This window comes from Carettochelys insculpta, chromosome 6 (genome assembly GCF_033958435.1).
Source record: "Carettochelys insculpta isolate YL-2023 chromosome 6, ASM3395843v1, whole genome shotgun sequence".
In the NCBI taxonomy this organism is placed as follows: Eukaryota; Metazoa; Chordata; order Testudines; family Carettochelyidae; genus Carettochelys; species Carettochelys insculpta.
The window spans coordinates 15,602,903-15,628,083 of NC_134142.1; the positions used below are offsets into that span (position 1 = coordinate 15,602,903).

Sequence of the window (25,181 nt, forward strand, 5' to 3'; positions counted from 1 at the left end):
ACTGAAGGCTACAGAGCAGCACTTGGAAGGATCCATCGAACCCTTCCTAAGCTAATATCTGATGTGGCAAACAATATTTGTAGCATCTAATTCATAGCAGAAAGTCTCGGAGGTGTAGTCCTGTTCATCTGTAACTTTACAAATAACAAGCAATCCTGTGGCACGTTGGAGATTAACAAATCTGTTAGGTCTTCAGCTTCTTTGGCTAAAACCCATTTTGTCAGAAGTGGGTTCTACCCATGAAAGCCCATGACCTTATAGATTTTTAGTCTCGAGTGTGCCACGGGACTGCTTGTTATTATCTAATTCATGAAATGCCTTTTCAGAATCTGTACTCCTTGAACTAGGGCCTTGTTTTGCAAGCTTGGCCTGTAGAACGATCAGAACGAACCATTTGCCTGCTCTGGCTGGGTAATTCTTATTTTACTATAAGCACTGAACAGTGTTTTCTCTGTGCTGAACTGTCTTTAAAATACCATCACATCCTTACAGTAACTTCAGATGAGCTGCCTGAGAATCACTACAGCAAAAATCCATTTCACTTGGATTCAGATTTCAGTTAATGCTCTCTAATCTATAAATCACTGTTCTGAGATTTCCCTATGCAAATCAAACATACATAATCCTCATTAATCTTTAGAAACACCTCCATAAAGATTAAATTTTACAGCTGCAATGCAAATCAAAGGATATGTTAGCTTACTTTCAAGATACATCTTTCTAGCTAATTAATTTTCATGTGAAGTATTCTTTGAAATGACTAATGAATACTGAACTTTATCGATTGATTATAAGATGAGCAGGCAACTTTTAAAAAGAGAACTGTGAACACAAAATAACTGTCAAGCTTTATTAACCTTACCCTATTAAAATTCTAAACAGAGTAAGCAAGAGACCCAGGTATTAACATAATACCTTCGCTGCGTGCAATTTACTTATTTCACATCAATACATTTCTATTAGTTGGCCCGTGTCCCATCACTGCGGCCTCTGATCAGGATCCTAATAGATGGAGAGTATGAACTTCATCTTGAAAGTCGTGGAGGAAGTCATCATTTGGATTTTATTAGACTATAAAACATGGCCTTATGTATTATGTAAAAGGAAAGAAAAAGGAGAAGAACTGTACTATGTGTTACCCTCATAGGGCAGATGCTCTGCCCTCCAAATCAACAGGTAGCTTTTACCAAGCCACCATTAATAAAAAACCACAGCTTTCATTACAACTTTAGTTAATCCACATTAACCTGAAAGCAGCAAGATTAAATTTGGGGTGTCTATTAGTCATATACTATGTGGGAGTTCTCAATCACTTTTCCCCTAAGAATGGTGAGAATCAGACCAAGTGCTTACCCGTTTCCTCAGATTGCACGTGAGCGTGAGATTCCTTGAAAAGGAGTTTGCGAAAGCTGTATAAAAGTCCAGAACCTTTAGCAAGGCCTCCCGTTTAATAATATGTAAATCGCAGTATGTCAGCGCCCGGACATTGGCACACGCATGGGCCAGAGTAGTTTCCTTCCAGAAGATATCACCAAACACATCACCTTTACCTGAAAAAGAGCAGGACGCATTTATTAAACCACACATAGACACTGCTCTTCAGCAAATCAGTTATTCCCTCCGGCACATTTTCATCAGTTCCCAATAACTAAGAATTTAGGCCCAGATTTTTAAAGGTATTTATACACTACTCTGTTCAGCACTGCAAGCTGTAGTGCATTTAGAAGTTTAGGTCTCTTTTATTGAGACTTAGGGTTCCAAGTGCCCAAGTCACTTTTCAAAATGAGACTTATTAAGATCCTTTTAAAAACTGGATTCAGACTGGGCTTTGAAGATTTAGCCCTTAAGCATATGCTAAATCTCTGCACTTGCTGGAGTGCTTTTGCAAATCTGGAGCTTACTGAAGTATCTAACAATTAGGAGTGGAACAAGCTATTAATTAAGAATAAAATTTGCTAAAATATTAACTCTCCTTTTGGCTCGCAAATCCTTCAAAAATATACCTTGATCCCTTTGAAAGAACTTGTTGCTCATCTGCCTTCACTGAATAGTTATGGCAAATAATTTTCTAATTGCTGTCCACGACTGTTTCCATTCAATATTTTTGGATTGTGTTGTCTAACTGGGCACCTGTTTTTAGTTCCTAAGTGAACAATGCTTTATTTTCACACAGGAGAACAACAAATGGTAAATAATGCATAATGAACCTGTGTAATAGGTTTTCAACCACATAATCACCTACTCTAAAGTCTGTGAAATTTTGGGAGTTTGTGAACCTTTTCAAGAATGCTCTATGGTTACTGCAATGAAAATTTATACATACATCTCTCATAGAACTGGAAGGGACCTTCAAAGGTCATTGAGCCCAGTAGCCTGCACTCTCTCAGCAGGAGCAATCACCATCTCTCTCTCTCTCTCTCTCTCTCTCTCTCACACACACACATTTTTAACCTATTTGTCCTGACCACTAACTGGCCTCCTCAAGGATTGAACTCACAAGCCTGGGTTTACAAGGCTAATGCTCAAACCATTTGAAAATAACAAAACAAACTGACCCCCACAAATCTTAGTAAACGGAACATTGCACTTACGTTACACAGTTGTATTTGACAATCTGATTTTCTGCTATTTGACCCGTTCTGTTAACAACTCAATTAAGAGATTTTTTTCTATATGAAATATTATTATTGATATTACATTATTGTCCAAAAGCACAATCAGGATTGGAGCCCTTACTGGGACAGGCTCCTTAGATATAGAAATAGACAGGCCCACCAATGGGGAGGAAATGGCACAGGTGTGAGGGGAAGGGAGCAGCTGTCCCCAGCTCTGGCATTTCAAAGGGGCCCAGAGCTCCAGCCACCACCACAGTAGAAGTGGCTGGAAATCCAGGCCCCTTTGAAATGCTGTGGAGCACTGTGCAACCCCTCCATGCACGATGGAGGGGTGGGGGCACCCAGGGCTAACTGCCCTAAGCCACGCCCCTTCCGAGGATGGGAAGCCAGGCCTCCCTCCCACCTTGTCCCCAGACCCTGGTGGCTGTCACTGCCAATGGAGAAAGAGATAAAGATTTTGTTCATTCTTTGAAGGATTTACAATCTAGATGAAGACAAAACTAAATATCTGAATATTTACATGTACTTCTCAGCACTTCTAAAAAACGGTGTGAGCATTCATTCATTTCAGTAACAACTAGTGTATATAAAATCCAGGCCTCCAAAGCTAGGTTTGGTCAAAGCTATCAGGGAGGCGGTGGCTCAAACTAATAATTTCATCTAGTTGATGCAAAGTGAAAAGATAGGAACGTACCACATTCTGGGTGATAGCTGCTCTGATGCTGATTTTGTCACAAAAGCAAGTTTCGCTATTTTTTACTGATTGGGTTTCCCTAAAGAGATTTTGACTGACCTAGGATGAAATTTCATGATTCAGCTATTCCGTGTATTATGGAAGTTGTGTGGGCCAGAACAATTAAAATCCATCCCATAACATCTCCTGGAGACAAATGGTCTGGTGGAAAGGGTCAATGGAATTGTAATGTCCAGGCTGGGAATGAAATAAAAGACCCCGAGGCTGGGACCATGTCACAGATGGAATGTTACCCTGTTTCCTCTATTTACAAAGCCTGGAAGGAATATGAAACCTCATGCTTCAGGTCTTGAGTTAATTCCTAACTACTGGAGATTAGGACTAGACCCAATGAGAAGGGGCAGAATATTCCACATCTGTCTACTCTGAGGTTCTTATACCTTCCTCTGAAGCATCTGGTGCTGGCTACTGTCTGATCCTGTGTAGTAATTTCTGTGTTTCCATACAGCCCTTGGGAAGTAATACTTACAAGAAGAATTTGGATTCAGGACTTGAAGAGCTTACAAACCCAGGTATTCATTGATCCTCTGAGCAGATCAGTGTAAAAAAACTCCATTGAAACCACTGAAGAAAGCCTCGTATTTTTTAATGATTTCATTTGATGTGTTTTTTCCCCTCAGGCCTCCAGAAGTATGCAGACAGAAAAAAAAATGATTACAGTGGGAGTTCAGCCTCAAGCCTTCTGAGGCGCTTTTTGAAAATCCCACATGGCCCCTTTCTGCATTGTTAGGTGTTAAACTACCTTGGAAAATCTGTACCCAAGGCTCAATGATGTCAGTGGGTTTAGCCACATGCTTAAAGTTAAATAATCCCTTACATGACTACCTAATTGGGACCAAAGGTGAACATTTCACAGATGAATAATTTAACTTATATGAAGAAAGTGATATGCATAATTATGGGCAGCTTTGGGCCCTAAAACAATTGTGCTCACTGTGATTAACAGATGGAAAATCACCACCTTTGAGTAGCCAGAATTATCTTCTCTTACCCAATCGCTTTTCTAGCAATACGCTGAGGGAAGTATAACATTAGGACTGAGCCTGTTGCCCAAGTTAGCTGAATGAGACAGTAAAAAAGGCGAATATATAAAGAGAGCATGGATTCACAAGTATTCGCTTTTTAACAACAGTTTTAACAAAAGTTTTAAACATTTTTAAGAGCCTTAAATGCAGCAAAAAATAAGGTACTCACTGTCTAATTCATAACACAGTAAAGTGTTTTCATAGAATTTAAAGCCAGATGAGACCAGTAGATCATCTAGACTGAAAACATGTCTATCCCCAGCTATTAAATTCACCCACGAATAAATGAAATATTCACACTTGATACATGTGCCCTGTGCTGTAGAGGAAGGAAAAATATTCCCAAGGCCTTTGTCAATCTGAACTGGGGGAAAATTTCTTCTAGATCTCAAATCCAGCAATCTGTTTGACCCTGCGCATGTGAATAACACATCCCAAGCATCTAAGAAAGAGGGTCCTTTGCATTCTCTCTATTGATTTCAATAGCCCTTGGATCAAGCTCTGGGTGAGGTTTTATTTTGTGGACACTGTGGAGATTTTGTTGCCCCCAGGGAAGAATGATAGAACTCAAAAAAGATATATTGGCATTAGAAAAGGTTCAGAAAAGGGCGACTAAGATGATTAGGGGCTTGGAAAGGGTCCCATATGGGGAGAGGCTAGAGAGACTTGGACTTTTCAGTTTGGAAAAGAGGCGATTGAGGGGCGATATGATAGAGGTATATAAAATCATGAATGGTGTGGAGAAAGTGAATATAGAAAAATTATTTACCTTTTCCCATAATACAAGAACTAGGGGACACCAAATGAAATTGATGGGTAGTAGGTTCAAAACTAATAAAAGGAAATTTTTCTTCACACAGCGCACAGTCAACCTGTGGAACTCCTTGCCCGAGGAGGCTGTGAAGGCCAGGACTCTATTAGGGTTTAAAAAAGAGCTTGATAAATTTTTGCAGGTTAGGTCCATAAATGGCTATTAGCCAGGGATAAAGTATGGTGCCCTAGCCTTCATAACAAGGGCAGGAGATGGATGGCAGGAGATAAATCACTTGATCATTGTCTTCTGTTCTCCTTCTCTGGGGCACCTGGCATTGGCCACCGTCGGCAGATGGGATGCTGGGCTGGATGGACCTTTGGTCTGACCCAGTATGGCCATTCTTATGTTCTTATGTTCTTATGCATGTAATGTCCTTTAGCACCCACACTCAAGTATTTACAACATTCTCTAAGTACATTTTGCAGTTTTGTTTTATGAAAGACATATACTATTCACTTTAACAATCTCATTGTTCCAGGTGGTCTGGAATTTTACTTCTGTCTTTGGCACTGTTTGGCTGTGTCTACACTAGCTCCCAACTTCGAAGGGAGCATGGTAAATAGGGTATTGGGAGATTACTAATGAAGTGCTGCGGTGCACATGCAGCACTTCATTTATCTAATTCACCCCACGACAACTTTGAAGCGGCAAACTTCAAAGTGCCAGCTTGCATGTAGCTGCGGCTTACCTCCCAGTACTTCGAAGTGCCTGGGCAACTTCAAAGTTCCTTTACTCCTCAGCACTTCATTAGTAATCTCCCGACACACTACTTACTATACTCCCTTCGAAGCTGGGAACTAGTGCAGACACAGCCTTTGTGAATACTATTATTTACTATATCTTTGCAAACATGAATAGGAATTTCCATTTGGAGTAAAGTAAAAATTGCTGATGCCTGTTTTTATTTTACATAAATACATTTTAAAAAGAAAAACAAGGTCCACATCTTGGAAATCCTCTCTAAAATATATAATATATTAGAAGAGTGCGTCTATGTCTGTTGGTGCTATGTATGTTCAAGAACTCCTCTTCAACCCTAAGAGATATGACCATGAAATTTGGTATGCAACTTCCTCTTACCTTGAGTTAAACCCAGGACAAGGTTTGGCTGTGCCTGGGAAGTGGGACGTGCCTGGAGTCCCATTATTTCCCAGAACATGGAAAGGGAAGGGCACCGCCAGGAGGGATGACAAACTTCAGACACACCACTGTGGGCAGCAAGCAGAGGGAACAGCGGTACCGCAGAGTGACCACCGGGGGCTTCCACAGCAGGAAACCAGCGGCTGCGAGGAAACAGGGCTCTCCATCCTGTCAGGAGAGGTGAGTGGCCCTCTACCTCAACCCTCCCCCGCTACCACTCGGCCACAGTGCTGTGCAGGTGGAGCCCTGCTGCCTCCACACAACTCACACACACAATTAGCCCCCCAATTATTTGCATAAACCATGGCCTTTTTCTTTTTATTTCCAAGCAAAACCCACCCCCCTTTATTTTTCTTAAATACCTGAGCAACTCTGGGTCAATCTGCAAGTGAAGATTATAAAGGCTTTCTTACTGAGTCTGGTTTTCAAAGGATTTTATTTTATTTTTTTTAAATAGTGAGGGTGAATAGGGAATACATAATCCAGCTAATGTATTTCACAAAATGAGTTGGCAGAAAGTAAATGCTTATTGTGGAGCATTTACGAGTAATTTATCACTTATCTAATGTACTGATTTTAAAATGCCCTTTCTGTGGTTAATTGTCCTTGTTCATAAACACGGTTCTGTTTCATACACACATAGCACAATTATATAATTTAGTGAAAATAGACTGTTTTGAAACGTGTAACATTACCTAATTTTTTTTTATGATGTGCACTTGCAAAAATCGGAGTTTACCTTTGAGCAACTACATCCTGCAGTTGAAAATAAGCAATATCATTGAATTGTCTCTTATTATTTTCCCTCCACAGTGGAAGAGAAATGTTTCTTTTCATTCTAAATGCAAGGAAATATTATCCAGCAAATTAAGGTGAAAGGACTGAAGCAGATGAGGTTTACTTGAAGCCTCTGTGTAATACTCGGAGTGTTAAGCTATGTATCAAGGTTCTTATCTAAATGAATTATCCTTTTGAGAATGAACACATTTTCCTGATGTTTGTTGATGTTCTGTTAAATAGCAATCAACAGTGGGATCACCAAATAGATGCTGAGACACTACAATAATTTATTCATGAGTCAGTTACCTTTTGAGTCAAATGGCAATGAGGTAACTTGAAGAAAGGAAGGATTTAAAGGACAGATACAAAAGGTAACGCTGATATTTTGCACTTTATTGGTGGGGCGTTTTTCTTTGAACGCAAAGATAAATAGGAGCATTAAGTCCCCTGGCATGGCAAAAGCAATGGTGACATTATGCTGTGTTCAAACAGCATGAAAACAAGAGCAAATAGTTCAACACTTTTCTGAACTCAGTATAAATTCCAAATATTTGAAAGAAGCTGCACATGCAACATCAGCCAAATTTGTTAACAAATGCAACAGGTAGAAACAAAATAAAATCCTGCAATACAATATAATTTCCCCAGTCAGGAAACACTCAAGAGACTAATCACATATATTTTGTCTCCAACTCATTGATGGCTATTAAAAATGGTGTACTTAGTAAATGATGGCAAATATTCATGTATTTCTTTCACTTTCACTCTCCTTTCAGTCATACGTATAAAGATAATTCAGCTGGCTGAAATTAAAAGCCAGATTTTCAAATATAGGCACATGAACACCATGCATCTAAATTATGCAAGCAAATGAGCATATTGCAATTTGGACATTCAGGCAGCAATGCACAAATAAATACAGGTAGAGCTTCAGCTATGGGTTGGAGTTGCAAAATGGCTTTTGTCTGAGATCTGTAGGACATTCATTGTAAAAACCTGTCTCCACAACTAGGCTTTCACCAAGATTCCTTTAAGGATTTACTCACATATGACATGATTTAAGAATAGCTATTCAGGAACAAATCCACTTGTGCACACCCTTACTCAGGCATCAGAATGCAGTTTTCTGAATTACCTTTATCCACGTGGGAAACTGAATGAGCTAAACAAGGTAAAGAAAAAGGTACTTTTGATGTGGAGTAAGAGTGTCTTCATGGCACTGTTCCAAAATAGTGACTATGCCTTAAATTCATACCCTATTTTATTCTGGAATAAGTTTTGTATGTTGGCGTGCCCTAAGGAAAGGATCCTGTAGTACCAAGATGCTAAGGGCCTGATCCACCACTGTCCTGCACGTTGTGTAGTCATTTACACTAGAGCAAAGTGGATGTAAATCACTACGGCTCTGATTTCCATTTCCACTAAAGTTTCTTCCCACGGCTTTGAGACTGTAAAGGGGCCTTGAAAATGCGAATGCTACCAAACCAGAATGGGTGGCATTTACATATACTTTATGTGAGTGTAAATGACTTCACAAAAGCAAAAGACAAAGGAGAATCAGGCTCTAGAAGTTCATGTGCTTGCTAATACGATGTTGATTTTAGGTTTGAAACAAATACTGTTTGCACCTGAAAACTGTATCAATGTAGGTCTGTTAGTTAGGACCGTAATTTTTTTTATTGCATACAGACTCCCTGCTTTGGATGTAGCTTTACTGATATGAAGATGCTTTGCTCCAGTACAGCTGTGTCTCATCCTGCATGGGAATAGTTACACCAATGTAAAACACTTACAACAGCACACACAATAGGGATGGCTGTAGGGCTTTAACTATGCTACTACAGCTAAAGCAATACAACCTTCCAAGACAGACAAGGCCCAACTCACTCAGTTCTTTTACAAAGGAACTATTCAGTACAAATTCTAGATTCTCTGTTGAATTAAACCCGAGGAGCTATACATATTTATAGCCAGGTCGATTCCTTGGATGACATGTTCTGAGAGAACTCAGACTCTGGGTTACACATAAAACTAAATATTCTACCCCCCATTTTTCACAAGGAAGCATATTCCCCAGTTTCCTGAAGATTGAACTAGACATCCCATTGGTAATTATAGTGTTTTTGTATGAGAAGGAACAGATGAAGTTTAGGGCCAGATTTTCAGCACAGCCCTGCTTGATTGGCTAACTGCCAACTCGTAAGATTCTGCAACAAACAATCTGCCCTTCCCAACAGAAAACAAATCTAAAAGCCTTATCAACTTGCTTGGAGCCTGCAAAGAGAGGGAATAAGGACTCAGATTCACAGAAGGTTAACATAGGTTCCACTTAAGCAGACTTTCAGAGCCCTGCACATGTTTACATAAATCCGCCATATTCAGACCTGGGGGAATTGTGCCATTTTACGATGGCGCCAAATGCAACAACTGCAGAATTCCCCCAATATATACTTCTCCATCTTAAACTGACCACAGAAACTGAACAGAGACATATTCTAGTGGATGTGAGCACTCGGCAGGTAAAAATTATATAAAAAGGAAAGCAGATAAAAGAACCCAACCTTCCTTTGTGATGTTACAACTACCAAGATAAAAACTCCCCAGAAGCAAAAGAGAGAAGGACATGAGAAGCTTCACGTGGAGTAAAGTGAGTAAGGATGGGACTCAGTTCAGGCTAAAAGCCTCTAATATCAGGGACAGTGAGTTTGCACTCCCTGCTCATAGTACAACAAAACAAAGCAGCAGAAATGTAGCACTTTAAAGACTAACAAAATGATTTATTTGCTGATGAGCTTCCATGGGACAGACCCACTTCTTCAGATCAATTTCATTTCCAATACAGACTGACATAAGTGCAGAGAACCAAAAAGAAAAAAATTGCAATAAAAACTTCCAATCAAATAGGATAGAAGGAAAGGAGTGAGAGGTGGGGGTATGTTAACTGTCCTGCCTGAGATAATTACGAGCATCAGAGAAAGGGAAGCAGTCTTTGTAATGTGTGAGGTAGTTGATGTCTCTGTTCATACCACATGTTAGTGTGTCGGACCTGAATATGTACGCTAACTCAGACGTCTCATGCTCTAATCTGTTGTTAAATTCTCTGTGATGCAGGACACAGATTCGCAGATCTTTAACAGAATTACAGATCTGTGGTGGGTCAGACTGGTGCACGGCCAAACTCAGCGAATGATGCAAATCCACATCTTTTTTACAGCCAGTACTGAGGACCAGCACCTCAGCAGCCCTAGCAGCAGGATTGGCCGGGGTGTAGGAAGCTGGCTGAGTACCATCTTTTTTTTTTTTTTAAATAAAAAGCACCGTGCAAACCAGGAGACAAACTGTATGTCCTTTGATTGCCAGTGGGTTGTTCACACAGGAAATACTCCACTGAGAGCACACCCAGTTTCACCCACCTTCAGATGGATTTTCTCAGATGTCTCCTTTCAATTGTTTTAAATTTTAATCAGCCCAAGACCAAATTTCAGCATAAGGGTCTCAGGTGTCAAAATGCAGAATATCCTGTTAACTGCACTATATGGCTGAACACTGCTGGAACAATATGTTGGGACTAAATTTACAATGAAAAAAGTTAGGCGCAGACTAGGATGTTTAGCAAATCTTTCCCTAACCTAACACATACAGAGGACACTGAATGAATTAAGATTGAATTTGTATTAAAGCTGTGCATTTCTCCACTGATAAAATATTAAAATGTAAACAATTCTCTAACAAATACTCCAGTCATCAAGGACTTGGGTGGCGTTTACAGGAGGGCTGTCATTATCTAAATGGCTCAGAAAAGCTGCAGTCTGTATCTTCAAGGCAGTTAATGCAGTATTATCCCGAGACTCTAGCCGCAAAGTCAAATCATAAGATACGGAACCTGGGCAAGTGCCAGTGAAACACTGCTGAAGAAGAGCAATTACACAGTAAAACAGTACGTTTTGCTAGAACTATACAGCAACTGCTGGAAGATATTGTATTCGCTGCTAATTTAGATTGATTCCTAACCGACTGCCTGCACAGTCTAAAACTATCTTGATAAGGCTTTGTCTGGGTACTGTACGTGCTAATACAATTTCTGGATTTAATCTAGTGTGTCTAAATATTTTAGCCACAAATATGGCCTGGGTTATGTCAAAGGTTAGAGTAGATTAGTTTAAGTTCCCCTCTAACCGTAAAATCTATGAATGCACACTAGAGCATGAAAGAACTGGTCAACCTGATTTTATTTACAAAAACGTAAAGGCACTATCATGCAATATGAAATGCTTTGGCTGCATTATTCATAGATCTTGACTTTCTGTTTGAAGCCCTAGAAAGCATAAGGTTGAGGCCTGTAGCTCTTTAAGTCAAAGGATGTTTTGCCACTGACTACAGCAGTGTTACTGAACCCTTTTGGCTGAATTTTCAAAAAGCTCTCAGTTGAACATTCAGCTTTTATTCTGATACTCAAATGGGAGCTGATCTTATGTGAAAATCTGCCTGTAATTGTGGTCACTGAACACCTGAAAGTTATGCCCCAAATTCCTTTGAAAAACTAGGTCCTACTTGCTGCATGGTATGATATAAAAGGACAGAACTAAAAAGGACATTTACAGCATTTCAGATAAACAGTAATGCATTAAAAAATGGTTAATGAAGAGAAAACACAATGGTGATTGAGGAAACGTGCAGAAAGCCAAGTGAATGTTGGAAAAACTTAAAATACAAAAAATAAAACACACCCAAAGAAACAAGCACCAATAAGAACCCTTCAGGAAGGGGACGTGTTTTATATTAGAGCTGACTGGAGGATAACTCATTTTACAACGACATTTGCTCACATCCCAGGCAAGTATCCAGCTGTAGTCTCTCTCTCCTTTCCTCCCCACCCCCCATGATCTACAAACCTTTCTAATTAATGTTTATTAAAAACCAAGTGTCTTTGTGAAAGGTTTCAGCTTCAACAAAAGAGCATATTTTGATAGCATTTCATTTTGGCACATATGTTCTGACCTGCTGGAGTTTATAGCTAGTCAATTAGTTGCCAGCTTTCATGATTATATTAGATGTCACACAACACTTGACAATCTTCTTAAAGTCCCAGCTCCTGGAGTAAAGGGATTGTTTGACAAATCTGATTTTTCATGGTATGCAGAAAAGTAAGTTTCTAACTCACAAGCTGGTGCAGAAACTCTTGAATACATAACCTGACTGCACAGTAAAGCCTCAAGTTACACAGAAGTTGTGTTCCTGCAACCTGTGCGTAACTCAAATTTTCATGCAAGTCAGGTGGTTGCGGGGGAGGGAGCAGCCGTGGGAGACGGCAACCAGACAGCCGCTTGGTTCCCAGCTCCCCTCCGCTTGAGGTCCTGGAAAACTGAACAGCCTACCAGGGCTGGTCAGTTTCATGGCTGCTTCTCCCAGCTCAGTGCCCCTTCCCCTGTTTTTCCCCAGCAGTGCGGCTGTCAGGTTCACAGCCATGTGGCTCTGAGAAGGCAGCGAGAAGAGGCTGCAGAGCAGTGTCATGTTGTGCTTAATTCACATTAAAGTGAGTTCCATGCAACTTGAAGCCATGTATGTCGAGGGTTTACTGTACTCAAAAGGCTCAGAAATCGGAAGACATATAAAATGATTCTTTTAATGTCATGACTTTTAATTCTTTCATGAAACTGGGTTGCTTGCCTCATGATTCTTAAACTATTGGGGTTGGCAGTTACCAAAGCCCACTGAACTCAATGAAATAAACCTCATTGACTTCAGTGGACTGTGCTCCAGGATCATTTTGCTCAATCTGGTCCCCAGTTAACATTAGCAATTTCCATTTTGTCTGGCTATTGCACAGGCAAGGGTAAAATATCTAAAACTTACAATTGATCAGAACAAGTAAAACTGAAATGTTCTGTTGAACTGCTTGTTGGTGGCAACTCACAACTCTGATCCAGGAGTAGAGGGCTACATTCTACAGGCCGTTGAGTGCTCTTACTTGATGATGCAATGTCCTCACATGTGCTTCCACGGCACTTGGGTAAACCACTGACTTCAATGGTGTGAGGCTGTATTAAAAGTCTAACGCTTATCAAAGTACTTGAGCGGCTCAGGAATCAAATGCACAGTGCCTTGAGGGGTTGAGCCCAGAACAAATGATGTACATCCCCTGAATGATTTCAGCTGAGTCTTCCCGTAGCTGAAGAAAACCTAGTCCTCATGTAGTTATTCTTCTGTTAGCTAATTTGTAGCTTTAATTCACTGGGATGAGGGGACTTTTTCATAATTGAAATATGACAGAGACAGTTCCACAAATTATTACTGCATACTCATGATTGTAACGCAGAAATTCTCAGGCTTCGTTTTTGTATCATTTTGCTTAAAAGGTTTGCCATTAAAACTTATCAGTGTCAAAAAGCTGTTTTCAGTTAAAGCCAGATTCAGCCACTCTGACTCCTGTTACACAGCAACCCACTTTTCAAATAGATCTATAAAAGTCACAGAGGTAGCGACCATTAATACGAGCCAGGGTAGTAGAGTGGGACTGACGGCTTTTCATTTCGCATTTTGGATCACACATAGAGCAATCGTGTGTCAGCCAAACTATAAACACAACAGTATCACATCAAGGACATTCAAAAAGCACACAAGGCTGATGGATGGATTCCAAACATTGCATTTCTAAAGAGTACTTGTATAAATCTGACAGCTGCTGAGCATTGACTTCAGTGGAAGCCAGGGCCTCCTAGGATTCACCCCATGCTATCTGCTGGAACAGCCAATTTGTTCCCCTTTAAGTCTCAGAATACAGCTCAGTTTGGGGTAAAAAAATCACTCCCAGCTTTCGAATGGCTTCCTACAATCAATGCATAACATGCCCTTTGGCATAGTGAGCCTTCCCATATTTCATGTCTAATATTTGGTAATATTCATTTTCTCATTCCAGTAGGAAGGAATAATGCTTTCAACGATAGCCTGCGGTCCTGTTTAAAGGAAGCTTAATAACTGAATGTCTGGCTACCAGGAAAACAATAAATCCAACAAACAACATGACTGTAGTGGGATTATATGAAGAATGCAAATAAAAACTGACTTGCATCACATTAAAATAGACAATTTATGTGATTAAATATGGGGTTAGACCACTAGTGTAGATGAAGAACAAGCTATCATATATTCCCACAGCCTGGGCGACCAAAATTGCTTTCGTTCAAAGTGGATCACATCAAGGAAGCTGGCTCCTGATTATATTTTAGTCACTGTGCCTTTGGGTTGAACCAAAATATTTCTGATCAGTTTCTAAAATCAACATTTAAAGTGCTAAATCATTACTTTTCTGAGGGCGTTACATTTTCTTAAAACGTGTTACTTAATCTTTAGGTTTCCAGTGAAGCCAGGAGTGCTACAGTTATGCATACTAATGACGGGAGCATCTGAAATAATTGGTCAGGATTTAACATTGCCATTGGCAGGTGACGCTTTGCCAAGAGCAAATTCTATGTAACGTGGCAGGATGAACTGCTATCCCCTCCATGTGAGTGGACACCTGATTTCATTAGCTTGCACTTACTGAAACCCATGGGGGGGGCACATTTCTGCATAAAGACCAATTCTAGTTGCACTATCTACTTCTCCTTGTGACTTTGGAAAAAAAAAAAACAGGCTAGACTTCTCAGGACGGAGTGATTTATATGCAAAGTTTATGACAATTAGATGAAAGATTATTTGCCCTAGCCAGTTATTCTTGCAGTTGCAAATTGAACATGATAACACCACTGGGCCATGTTCTGCTACATTTTCTCCAGTAAAGTAGCTTCACTACACCAGAGATGAATTTGGTTTGTTAGGTATTAGATCAGCAGTTAATTTACTCAGACAGTAGAGGAAAATGAAGATCCTAACAAAGAGAACGTAATGGGACACCAGGGATTTTTTCATTAAAGAATCCGAGAGTGTGCCAATCACAGGACTCAATTTGAGTTAGTCACTTATTTTACTCATTTCTATAATGCTTATTGCTACAGCAGTTGTGCTCCTTAATTACAGAACAGTAAGGCACAAAACAGGAACAAAAACAAAACAGAGCTGTACAAAATAATTAGGCCTCGCATCTTGCCCGGAAGCTCACTTGACCAAGGTTCTCATAGGTTTCTAAAGGGAGAAAATTCCAAAGCTGAGGACCCTCAGCAGTGTAAATCCTGCCCCTAAAACGAAGGTCAAGCTCATCCCTATTGTAACACCTCTGAAAATACTTGTTTGAGATACCCAACCTGCCTGGCTACTAAGGGGGCATGGTAAGAATGAATTAATCAATGAATGTGTGTGTACAACACGTGAAATCCTCAGTAGGACCACACAAAGGCAAAGAGGGAGAGGTGAATTAGGAAGCACACCTGTCAGGCCATGCCAGCGATTCATCCTTAGATACATTTTGTTTGGACAGGGTGCCCCATAGTGACAAGGCACACGTGATTTCTCAGCTGAAGTACAGCAGCAACAATCCAGACACCCTGGTTCTGTCATTGGCAGGCTGTTCAAGCTCAAGCAAGTCACTTGGCTCTCATATTGTCATTTTAAAGTGAAGTTAACAGTTCCCTGCATGGTGAGAGTTTAGGTGAGTGTATGTAAAGCCCCTCGAGATACTCAGATGGAGTCCTACAAAGGCGGGGAGCAAAGGAGAGGTGGAAAGGAAGGCACATGAGCCCGGCCACATGTATTCCCTTTTCTGTGTAAGCTGCTCATGGCAGGACAAATTGATAAAAATGATGTTCTCTGTCTTTTGATCTGCACCATCTTATTGTCACTGTAAATGTCTTTGTGAGTGCTTCTGAAATGAATCCTCATCCACGACCCTTTAAAGTCTTGTAACTAATCAGCTCAGAGCAGGAGGAAATCCCTGATTTTGCTTGTTATCAGAGTAAGAATTTATCATCCTCTATACTAGATTTATCCCTCCTCAACTCCTATGCCTCACAAGAAATGTAACTATTTCACTGAGTTAGCTGTCAGCAGGGATGGCAGAATTGAAGGCTCTTTCTGTAATTAAAGCCAATTCTCCAAGTCAGTGTGGTTAAAGGTCTTCCCGGTCAGAATTTACAGAATGTAGGAGGTGGAAATAAGGATCTCTCACCACTGTTACAGACAAAAGATATCCAGTAATGAACAACAAAAGCTTCCATGAAATTTACTAAACAGTGTTTTTCAGTCCAGGAAATTAGTAAGTTACCCTTCTTTTATGGTAATACTCCCCAAAATCATTTGTTTGATTGCATACAATTAAAGCCTTTCTTAAGAGAGCTGTAGCACAAAGAGAGAGAACGTTTTTGTCACTGAGATTAGTACTTAGAAGGAGCCGGTTCTCTGACTTGAAATATAAAAAATATTTTGCCAAAGAAATGGCCAATTTCAAGAGCTTTCAGCATAGAGGCTTCAACTGTGGAACATGATACCCAATCACTTTTTGAATGAAATGTCTCCTTTAAAACACATTAATATCTTCAAGAATGAAGAAAAGTGCGCCAGGATTCTATCATTATGCCTCAGTTCAGCTCCTCCAGCTGGTACAAATTGGGGTTGCACCTCGGAAAGCCTGCTTGAGTGCACAAAAATCACACACACTCTGCTCTGACAGTGGGTCAAGGACATTTCTTTTTGTGTGCTTGTTCCGTGTTCTTTCCCCGACAATCCGCTTGCTGTCAGTACAGAATGGCAGGACGTGATGAAGACCTGTGTTGACTGGCATGATCCCTCCACTTTCCACTGTACATTAGCCTCCATGCAGGTATTGCTTTCTTCATACTTGGCAGAGCACCTTGGCACAGTTACAGCCCCGATGCCCCCAGAAGACTGGCCTGATGAGAAGAAGAGAAACCATCGGAAGCAGCAGTCTTCAGTTGCCAGTCCACTGAGCTGCCCAACAGGGTCAGACCAAAGGCCCATCAAGTCCAGTCTTCTCTCTTCTGAGAGTGGAGAATGCCAGATGCCCCAGAAGGAGTGAAAAGAACAGAGAAACACTGAGTGATCCCTCCCTGTCATACATTACCTGCCTCTGGCAAAGAGAAGCTAACAACACCATTCCAACCCACCGTAGCTAAGAAGTAGTGATAGACCTAACCACCATGAATTTATCTAGTTCTTTTTTGAACCCTGATAAAGTCTTGGCCTTCGTAACAGCCTTCGGCAAGGAGTTCCACAGGTTATGCACTGTGTGAAGGAAAACTTCCTTTTCTTTGTTTTAAACCTGCTACCTATTAAATTCATTTGGTGACCCTTAGTTCTTACATTATAGAAACAAATAACTTTTCCTTATTCACTTTCTTTATACCTGTCATGATTTTACAGACCTCTGTCTTGTACCCACTTAGTATCCTGATACACCAGAAATACTTCCCCACATGCCAGGGAGCTGAAGGGAGAATTCCTGCACAAACACCTGTGGGGCAATGCAACTCTGCAAGACTTCCAGTGCAGGGCTCTCCTTTATGGGCGCAGCTGAGCTCACGGCAAGGAGAGATGAGGTACTCAGGCCTTTCAAGTGATTTTAAAAGACATTTACTGTGTCTTCCCCTTTACCTAGGCCTCCATTAGTGACCCACTACGAACCACCCAGTTCTGTCCTCAGTTATGCCAATCCCAACTAATATGACAATCAGGTAGAGACTTGTGCTAGGGCTTGTCAACCACAGCTGCCAAGTTTGTAACCAAAAGGGGCTCAGCCATGTCCTGTTTAATGCCCTTGCCCCTGTGTTGCATGCTGTGGCATACAGACTGCTTTGGTGACAACTGCAGTCTCCTGTGTTAGTGGTATTTCTCACAACTTAATGTGGCCCTGGCTGGGGTAGGTGGCACAATCCCACTTCTTCTGGTTTAACAGGAAAACTCCACTTATTCCCACCCTCTCCCCCTGATTCTCTAGACAAATGTACATTTTGTTTGTACCCTCTTCCCTCCCAGCCTCCCAGCACTGACCACCTCCATCAGCAGGTGACCTAGGTGGGAACTGGAGGATGGTCAAGGGGAAGAAAAGGTCGCAGAGTGAATCAGATGCTTTCCAGACAAGGACACCATGCAAATGCCTTCACAGGGGGCCTACATTCGCCTGGGTCAGTCCTGATCTGTTCGTCTATCCAGCTCAAATGGTTTTTTGTTTTCTCTGGTACTGATCTGGGGGCCAACTCACAATAGTAATGTAAATGCTGCATTTCACTGTCCGGGAAAGAGCTTCTGTGTCTTTCTTTCCTGACTTAGAAGAAAACTTACCACACAGGTGCCAGTGGGAAACAACAAAATAAAACAAAAATACTCTAGACTAGAAAACAGGCAAGCGAAGCAGGCCAGTGTGAAGGCTAAGTTGGAAAGCTCTCCTAAGAGAGCACACAAACAAGAACACACACGTCCTTCAATAGAAGATTTAAAGAATTTCAAACACCCAAATGCCATTCCATTGTGCTCAGGGACATCCTACCTCAGACCAGTGAGCCAGAATAGTCAGAAAGAGCATTCCTACAGGAATAAAATGCGAAGGGTTTACTGCTAGAAGAGTCTCTTGGGAACCAAAGCATTTCTGTGCAGTGACAACCATTCATCTTTCATGGTTCCAATGCACTACTACAGTGCCACTGGGCAAGACAAGTTATTATTTGAAACTAAGCAGAAGAAAAGCCTATCTACACCTCACTGAGCAAATCATTTCTGCTAAGACAAAACTCACCTGATCCACAATGTCCAAATATCACTCTCCCCTCTAGCTCCCTCATTCCTGTTTGAAGAAGGAATTTGTCATAAGCAGATGCTGTAGTTAACAGAATACAAAGCTATGAACTGTCAGGGTGCGTTACCCTGAGGAAGGTCATTCACTGCAATCGCCTTTCATGACTCAACTGATTCACGATGCTAAAACTGTGCATCATTTTATGATGTCTGGCAAAATGATGGCAAGGGGTCCCTGAGAATAGAAAATGAAGTGCACAAGACTTGCTGTTCATGCACTTGTCTTATCCCTTTAACTATTTACCCTTTAATTATTTTAATTACATCTACCCATGCTTCACCATGTATCTTCCTTCCAGATTTGCTAAGATTCATGACATTCCAAGACAGCTAACGTTCAAGAGGTACTGAGCTAGGAAAAGACTCAGAGGAAGAACCTCGGGGCAGGTCTACACAGGGGAGAAAGTTGACCTAAAATACAAAATTCCAGCTGTAAGAATAGCATAGCTGGAGTCAATGTACTTTAAGTTAACTTTCTCTGTCATCCCCACAGTGATGCTGAGGAGTCCCAGAGTTGAAGGTGACGTCCTCAGTATTTGATTTAGCACGTGCCTTCTAGATGCATTAAATTGAACCCTGGAAGATCAATCTGCACAGCATTGGTGCTGCAGTAAGTGTAGATGTATCCTCAGCAGCAGCCAAACCCCTGCTGTGGAACAACTAATAAGGGGGCAGCTAATCCAGACTTCACACAGGACTCGCTGGAAGGCCCAACACCCGGTAAGTCCTTCCTCCAGAAACAGCAAATGCTCAGATTCAGCTCACAATTGTAGAGATAGGATGGAAGGGAAAACAAAATAAAACTCACACAAATCACACAAACGGGAACAAGGCAAGTGGTGAAGGCTTTGCCAGTTAGGAAATACTCAGGACAGGTCTACACTACGTCTAGCAGAGACGTACGAAGTCGACCCCTGTACTCCTTGTGAGATGCAAGGAGTAAGGGAGGTCAATGGGAGAAACTCTGTATAGACAGACAAGTTAGCTGAGCACAGATATGTTGATTTGAGCTATGCAACTGGCGTAGTTAGAATTACATATCTGCAGTTGACTTTCTTAGTCTAGTGCAGACGTAGCCTCAGAAACAGCTGTAATTGGTGTGCAGTGCTTACACACCACAACAAGAAGCACCATGGTTTGACAGTCTGAGCAACATGACTGAGTAACTTACATCTCAAACTAGATTGTTAGATCAAACTTGGGGAGCAGCTGCCCATTACTTAGGTAAGTTACGACCATTGCAATAAAGATCACAGTACCTAAAATAGCAACCACCTCATCATCCTGTATGACTTCAAGAGATCCTGACACCACAAAGCAGAGAGCATCCACACTTTCCCCGGCATGGTAGATGAGGTCTCCTGGAGCACAGTGAATAGTCTGAAACTCCACAGCCAGGGCCCGCAGACAGCCATCACTAGCCAGTCGAAAGGCAGGGTGCTCATTAAAAACCTTCCTGTTCAGATGCACACAGATGTCTGCTCTCATGTCCTTGGGGCAAATGGAAAGAACCTGAATAAAGAGGGGAAAAAAGAATCAGCAGCAATACGATACAACATCAGTAGTCGTTTTAAGGAACCGTTTCACAGAGAGACACTCCTGCAGCAGAATATTTTTAACAATGTCACCTTCGGACAGTATTCTGGAGGAGTTTTCCACCTATAACCACAATATGGGGATAATGATACTGATCTCCTGTGTGAAGTTCTTTGAGATCTACTGATGAGAAAGTCCTGTGTAAGAGCTAGGCATAATTACATTATGTCAATTCCCACAAATAGAAATACTACAAAACACATCATTCCCAGTTGGCATTGTCACAGAGAGGTAGCTGTGTTAGTCTGTATCTTTGGAAAACAAAGAAGCGTCATGTAGCACTTTAAAGACTAACAAAATAATTTATTTGGTGATGAGCTTTCGTGGGACAGACCCCCTTCCTCAGATCTAGAATTGTGACGAAAGTAAACTGGCACAACAAGAATTTAACGGAAAGATAGAAAATAAAAAAAAAGAAAAAATTTAATGAAAACTGACAAATCAGCAACATAGGACAGAAGGAGGTGGGAGTAAGGGGGTGAAGGGTGGGGAAGAAAATTACTTGCTGCAAGTGTCTATTAAATTAAGTGACTTGCCTAACATCACTATGAATATCAAAGATGGGGAAACTGTTCTTGTAATGTGTAAGGTAATTGCTATCTCTATTGAGACCTAAGCACAAAGTGTCTCACAAATATAAAAACTCCAGTTCAGATGTCTCCCTTTGTAATCTGGTGGTTAAGTCTCTTTGTTTCAGGATGCAAATTTTCAGGTCTTTAATGCTACAGCCTGCTCCACTGAAATGCTCACTGACAGGTTTGTGTGTATTCAGGTTCCTTATGTCTGATTTGTGTCCATTCATTCTTTGGCGAAGGGACTGTCCAGTCTATCCAACATACATAGCAGAGGGGCATTGCTGGCAAATGATGGCATATATAACATTAGTGGAGGTACAAGAATATGGCCCCTGCTTGTGTAACTGATGTGTTTAGGTCCAATTATGGTGTCTTCAGAGTAAATATGCAGACAGACCCAGACTACAAAGGAAGACATCTGAACTGGAGTTTACTCTCAAGTGTAACACTTTGCGCTTAGGTCTCAATAGAGATGGCATTTACCTTGCACATTGTAAGGACAGTTTCCCCATCTTTGATACTTGTAGTAGTCTCAGGCATGTCACTTAATAGAAACTTGCAGTAAGTAATTTTCTTCCTCATCTTACCCACCCTTGCCCCCCGCCACAACAGTGCTTCGGTCCCATGTAGCTGATTTGTCAGTTTTCATTGCATTTTTTTTCTGTCTTTCTGTTAAATTCGTGTTGTGCCAGTTTACTTTCATCTCAATTCCAGATCTGAAGAAGTCGGTCTGTCCCACGAAAGCTCATCACCTAATAAACTGTTCCATTAGTCTTTAAAGTGCCACATTGACTGCTCTTTTGCTTTGATATTAATTGACACCTGTGCTGGCAGCCTCATCAGCAGAGGCATCTGAATTACCCACTGACTGACAGAGATCCCTGTGAAAGCAGGGAACTGAGGCTCCTTGGTAAGCCAGTGGCGGCGGGGGGGACGACAGAAGCCATCTCCCACTTTAGTGCTTTTAAATGGGAAGACTCATGCACTTGTGCTTTCAGATCAAGGTTATAAAGATGGGTACCACCATGCTATCTGTTCACGATGTGTACCTGTGAGCTACTGAAAGTGCTACTGATGTACGTCCTTTAAAAACACGACCCCCAAAGCCTTGACATAGATGATCATTTATGTTATGCATTCTGGAAGGCGCTATCTACAGTCTCAACTGAGATGAGATCCTCTTGTGCCAGGTGTCATATAAACACAGGTTAAGGGCCAGTCCCTTCCATAAAGAGCTTTCACACTGAATAAGATCCCCAGAACAAAAATGTTGTGCTTTGTATTTCTTATTGCAAGGTTGCAAAAGCGAGTGAAAAGCTGCACTGTGAACCTGGTGACAGGATCATTTGATCTTGGTAGCCCCATGAGATAAAATTCTTACCTGAAGAGGCTTTTCCTCCAGAAACAATAAAGGGAAAGTTAGCAAAATCTAACCACTTTAAGAAAGAAAGTGGCAAACTGTGACTCATCAGTAATTATAAGAACGAGGCTTGTAAAATGCACATTTAACATGAGCGCATTTTCTCAACCTTGCTAATAGTGATATAAATCCTTAAATGTATGTGGTAGCTAATCTACCTGGGAATATTCTCTTTTTTAGGTCGCTAACAAAAATGTACAAGGTGTAAATTAAGCCCAATGGACACAAAATTAACCACAATGTGAAAGTCTCATATACAGAGTAGACTGCAAGTCAACAAATAACACTACTGTAGACCCCCAGCTCACACATAGGTTGCATTCCTGGGCAACCATGCATAAGTCAAATTTTGCATACTTTGGGATAGGGATGGAGGAGGGACCCTACCACCTTCAGCTCCCCCAGGCCAGGGCTGCGAGTGGCAGATGGGCTCGGCAGCCACAGCAAAGATGGTGACGGCTCCATGCCTGCTTATGGCACTCACCCTGCTGCCTGGTTCTCAGTTTCCCGCCACTTGCAGGAGCCAGGAAACTGACCAGCGTAGCAGCGTTGGTTAATTTCAACTCGTGTTATTCCAATAATCTCACAAGTTGAAATCTTGTAAGTCATAGGTCTACTGTACACAAGTTTGCACCTTATCAAATTAAATCAAGAAGTTTGCTCCAGCAGTAGGAAAGAGAGACAGTCACACCAGTTCATAAACTATTTCCCAATCCTTAGAAAGCCAAGAAACGTTATAGCACAGAGTGAGACACAGGCAATGCAGACTTAACTTTCTGGCAATTGTGTTCATGTTAATGTAAGAATTAAAGATAGCATTTTAGTTTCTGTTGTATAAATATCTGTTATTAAGAAGGCTATTATTATTTCTGTATGATAGTGCTAAGAGGTCCAAAGTATAGAATTCACAGACAATAAACTATCCTGATCTTAATTAATTTGTGTCCTTTCCTTGTTTTACTAGGTTTACTTTATATAGTTATCTTCAATATTAATGAATTGGAAAAATGAGGTAGGAATTTATTGCATTATCAGATACTTTGTGACAGTCAAAGCATATATGTTCATAAATGTGTAAAGAGAATTATAATAATCTAATCTAACCTCCACTATAATATAGGTCACAGAACCTGGCATAATAATTTTTACCTCTAGCCCATAATTTCTGGAGGAACTATAGCACATCTTTCAACAAGCCATCCAATCTGGAGTAAAGACTCCAAGAGATGGAGAATTCACCATATCCCTCAGTAAATTCTTCCAAAGTTTAACTGCCCTCAACGTTAAAAATCTGCATCTGAACAAATTTGTCTATCTTCAGCTTCCAACCATCGGATCCCTTTGTGAGGTTAAAAAACTATCTTCCATCACACAGCTATTCCCTGTATGGGAACTTAGAGACCATTATGAAGTCATCTCGTAACCTGCTCTTGGATAAATTAAACAGATTGAGCTTCCGTTGGTGCACTATTATGCATGTATTTCTCATGATTCTAGTGGGATCCTACAAAAAATGATGATGGGGTAGAACTGCCCATGGGAAAATGGTTTCCAATTTACAACATCTTTTGTCAGAATGCAATGCAGGACTAAGTTAGATGCCTTACAGAAGTCTAGTTTAATAAGTCTTTGACAAACAACAATAAGCTAAATTTGTTTTCCATATAGCCACAGGGCCTGTGACTCTCTTGAATCATTGCTGATTGTGCCCCATGTTTGCCTTTCCATGATCTGGCCCAGTGTTTTTGTCAAGCTAACCAGACTATAACTACTTGGGTCTCCTTCCTCTGCAACTTTCCCAGTTTTCCCTTTGTTGAAACTGAACATTAATGGTTTACAAAATAACAAGCAGTCCTGCAGGACCTTAAAGACTAATACATTTATTAGGTCATGAAGCTTTGTGGGGAAAATTCACTTCTTCACATAACTGGAACAGACAATTAAAATCCAGGATTTATATAGTGCGGTGGGAAGGGGAAAGAAAGGAGAGGAGAAAAGGGGAGTCATCTATCACTAGTATGGGCAGTCAAAGAAGCAAATTAAGTGGGATGTGTGCTGTTCCTAAAAATATCAAAGGTGGGGAAATTGCCCTTGTTATGCATAAGATAGTTGAGATCTCAGTTAAGTCCTAATTTAAATGTGTCAAATTTGCAAATACATTCCAATTCAGATGCTTTCCGCTGTAATCTTGTGGTAAAATCTTTCTGCAGAAGAATAGCCAATGTTAAATCACTTATTGAATGTCCAGGGAGGTTGAAGTGTTCACCTATAGTTTTATGTGTATTCCAACAAATATCATACAAGGTTTAGCAATCATGGTTTGTAAAGAAATATTTTTTTAAAAGGGCACATTTTGTCTTGAGAAAGCAAGACCAAGGAGTGACCTGTAAACAGTCTTCAAATACTTTCAGGGATGGTGTAAAGGGGACTGTAATCAATAGCTCTGCTTGTCTACAGAAGATAGGACAAAAAGTAACAGTCATAGTCGGCAGCAAAGGCAATTTAGGTTAGCTATTAGGAAAAACTTTCTAACGCTAAAGATAATTAAGCTCTTGAGTGGGCTTCTAAAGGAGGTGGTAGAATTATCACCATTGTAAATTAAGAACACGGAAAACCTTGCCAGGGGGATCCACATTTATTTAGTCCTGCTCAACTCAGGGGACTGGATTTGATGACTTTTCAAGATCCTTTTGAGCCCAACTTTTTTATGATTCCAAGTAGTG

General features: G+C 40.8%; 1 protein-coding gene across 1 annotated transcript in view; it reads right to left on the minus strand.

The window, feature by feature from the left end:
- KCNH5 (potassium voltage-gated channel subfamily H member 5) overlaps window positions 1–25,181 on the minus strand; it is a 234,387-nt gene that overhangs the window by 39,792 nt on the left and 169,414 nt on the right. Inside the window, exons 9-10 of the mRNA XM_074998679.1 lie at window positions 20,127–20,379; window positions 1,354–1,550 (exon numbers count right to left, since the gene is read on the minus strand). Of these exons, the coding sequence (XP_074854780.1) occupies window positions 1,354–1,550; window positions 20,127–20,379 (450 nt within the window). The remainder of the gene's footprint in view (window positions 1–1,353; window positions 1,551–20,126; window positions 20,380–25,181) is intronic.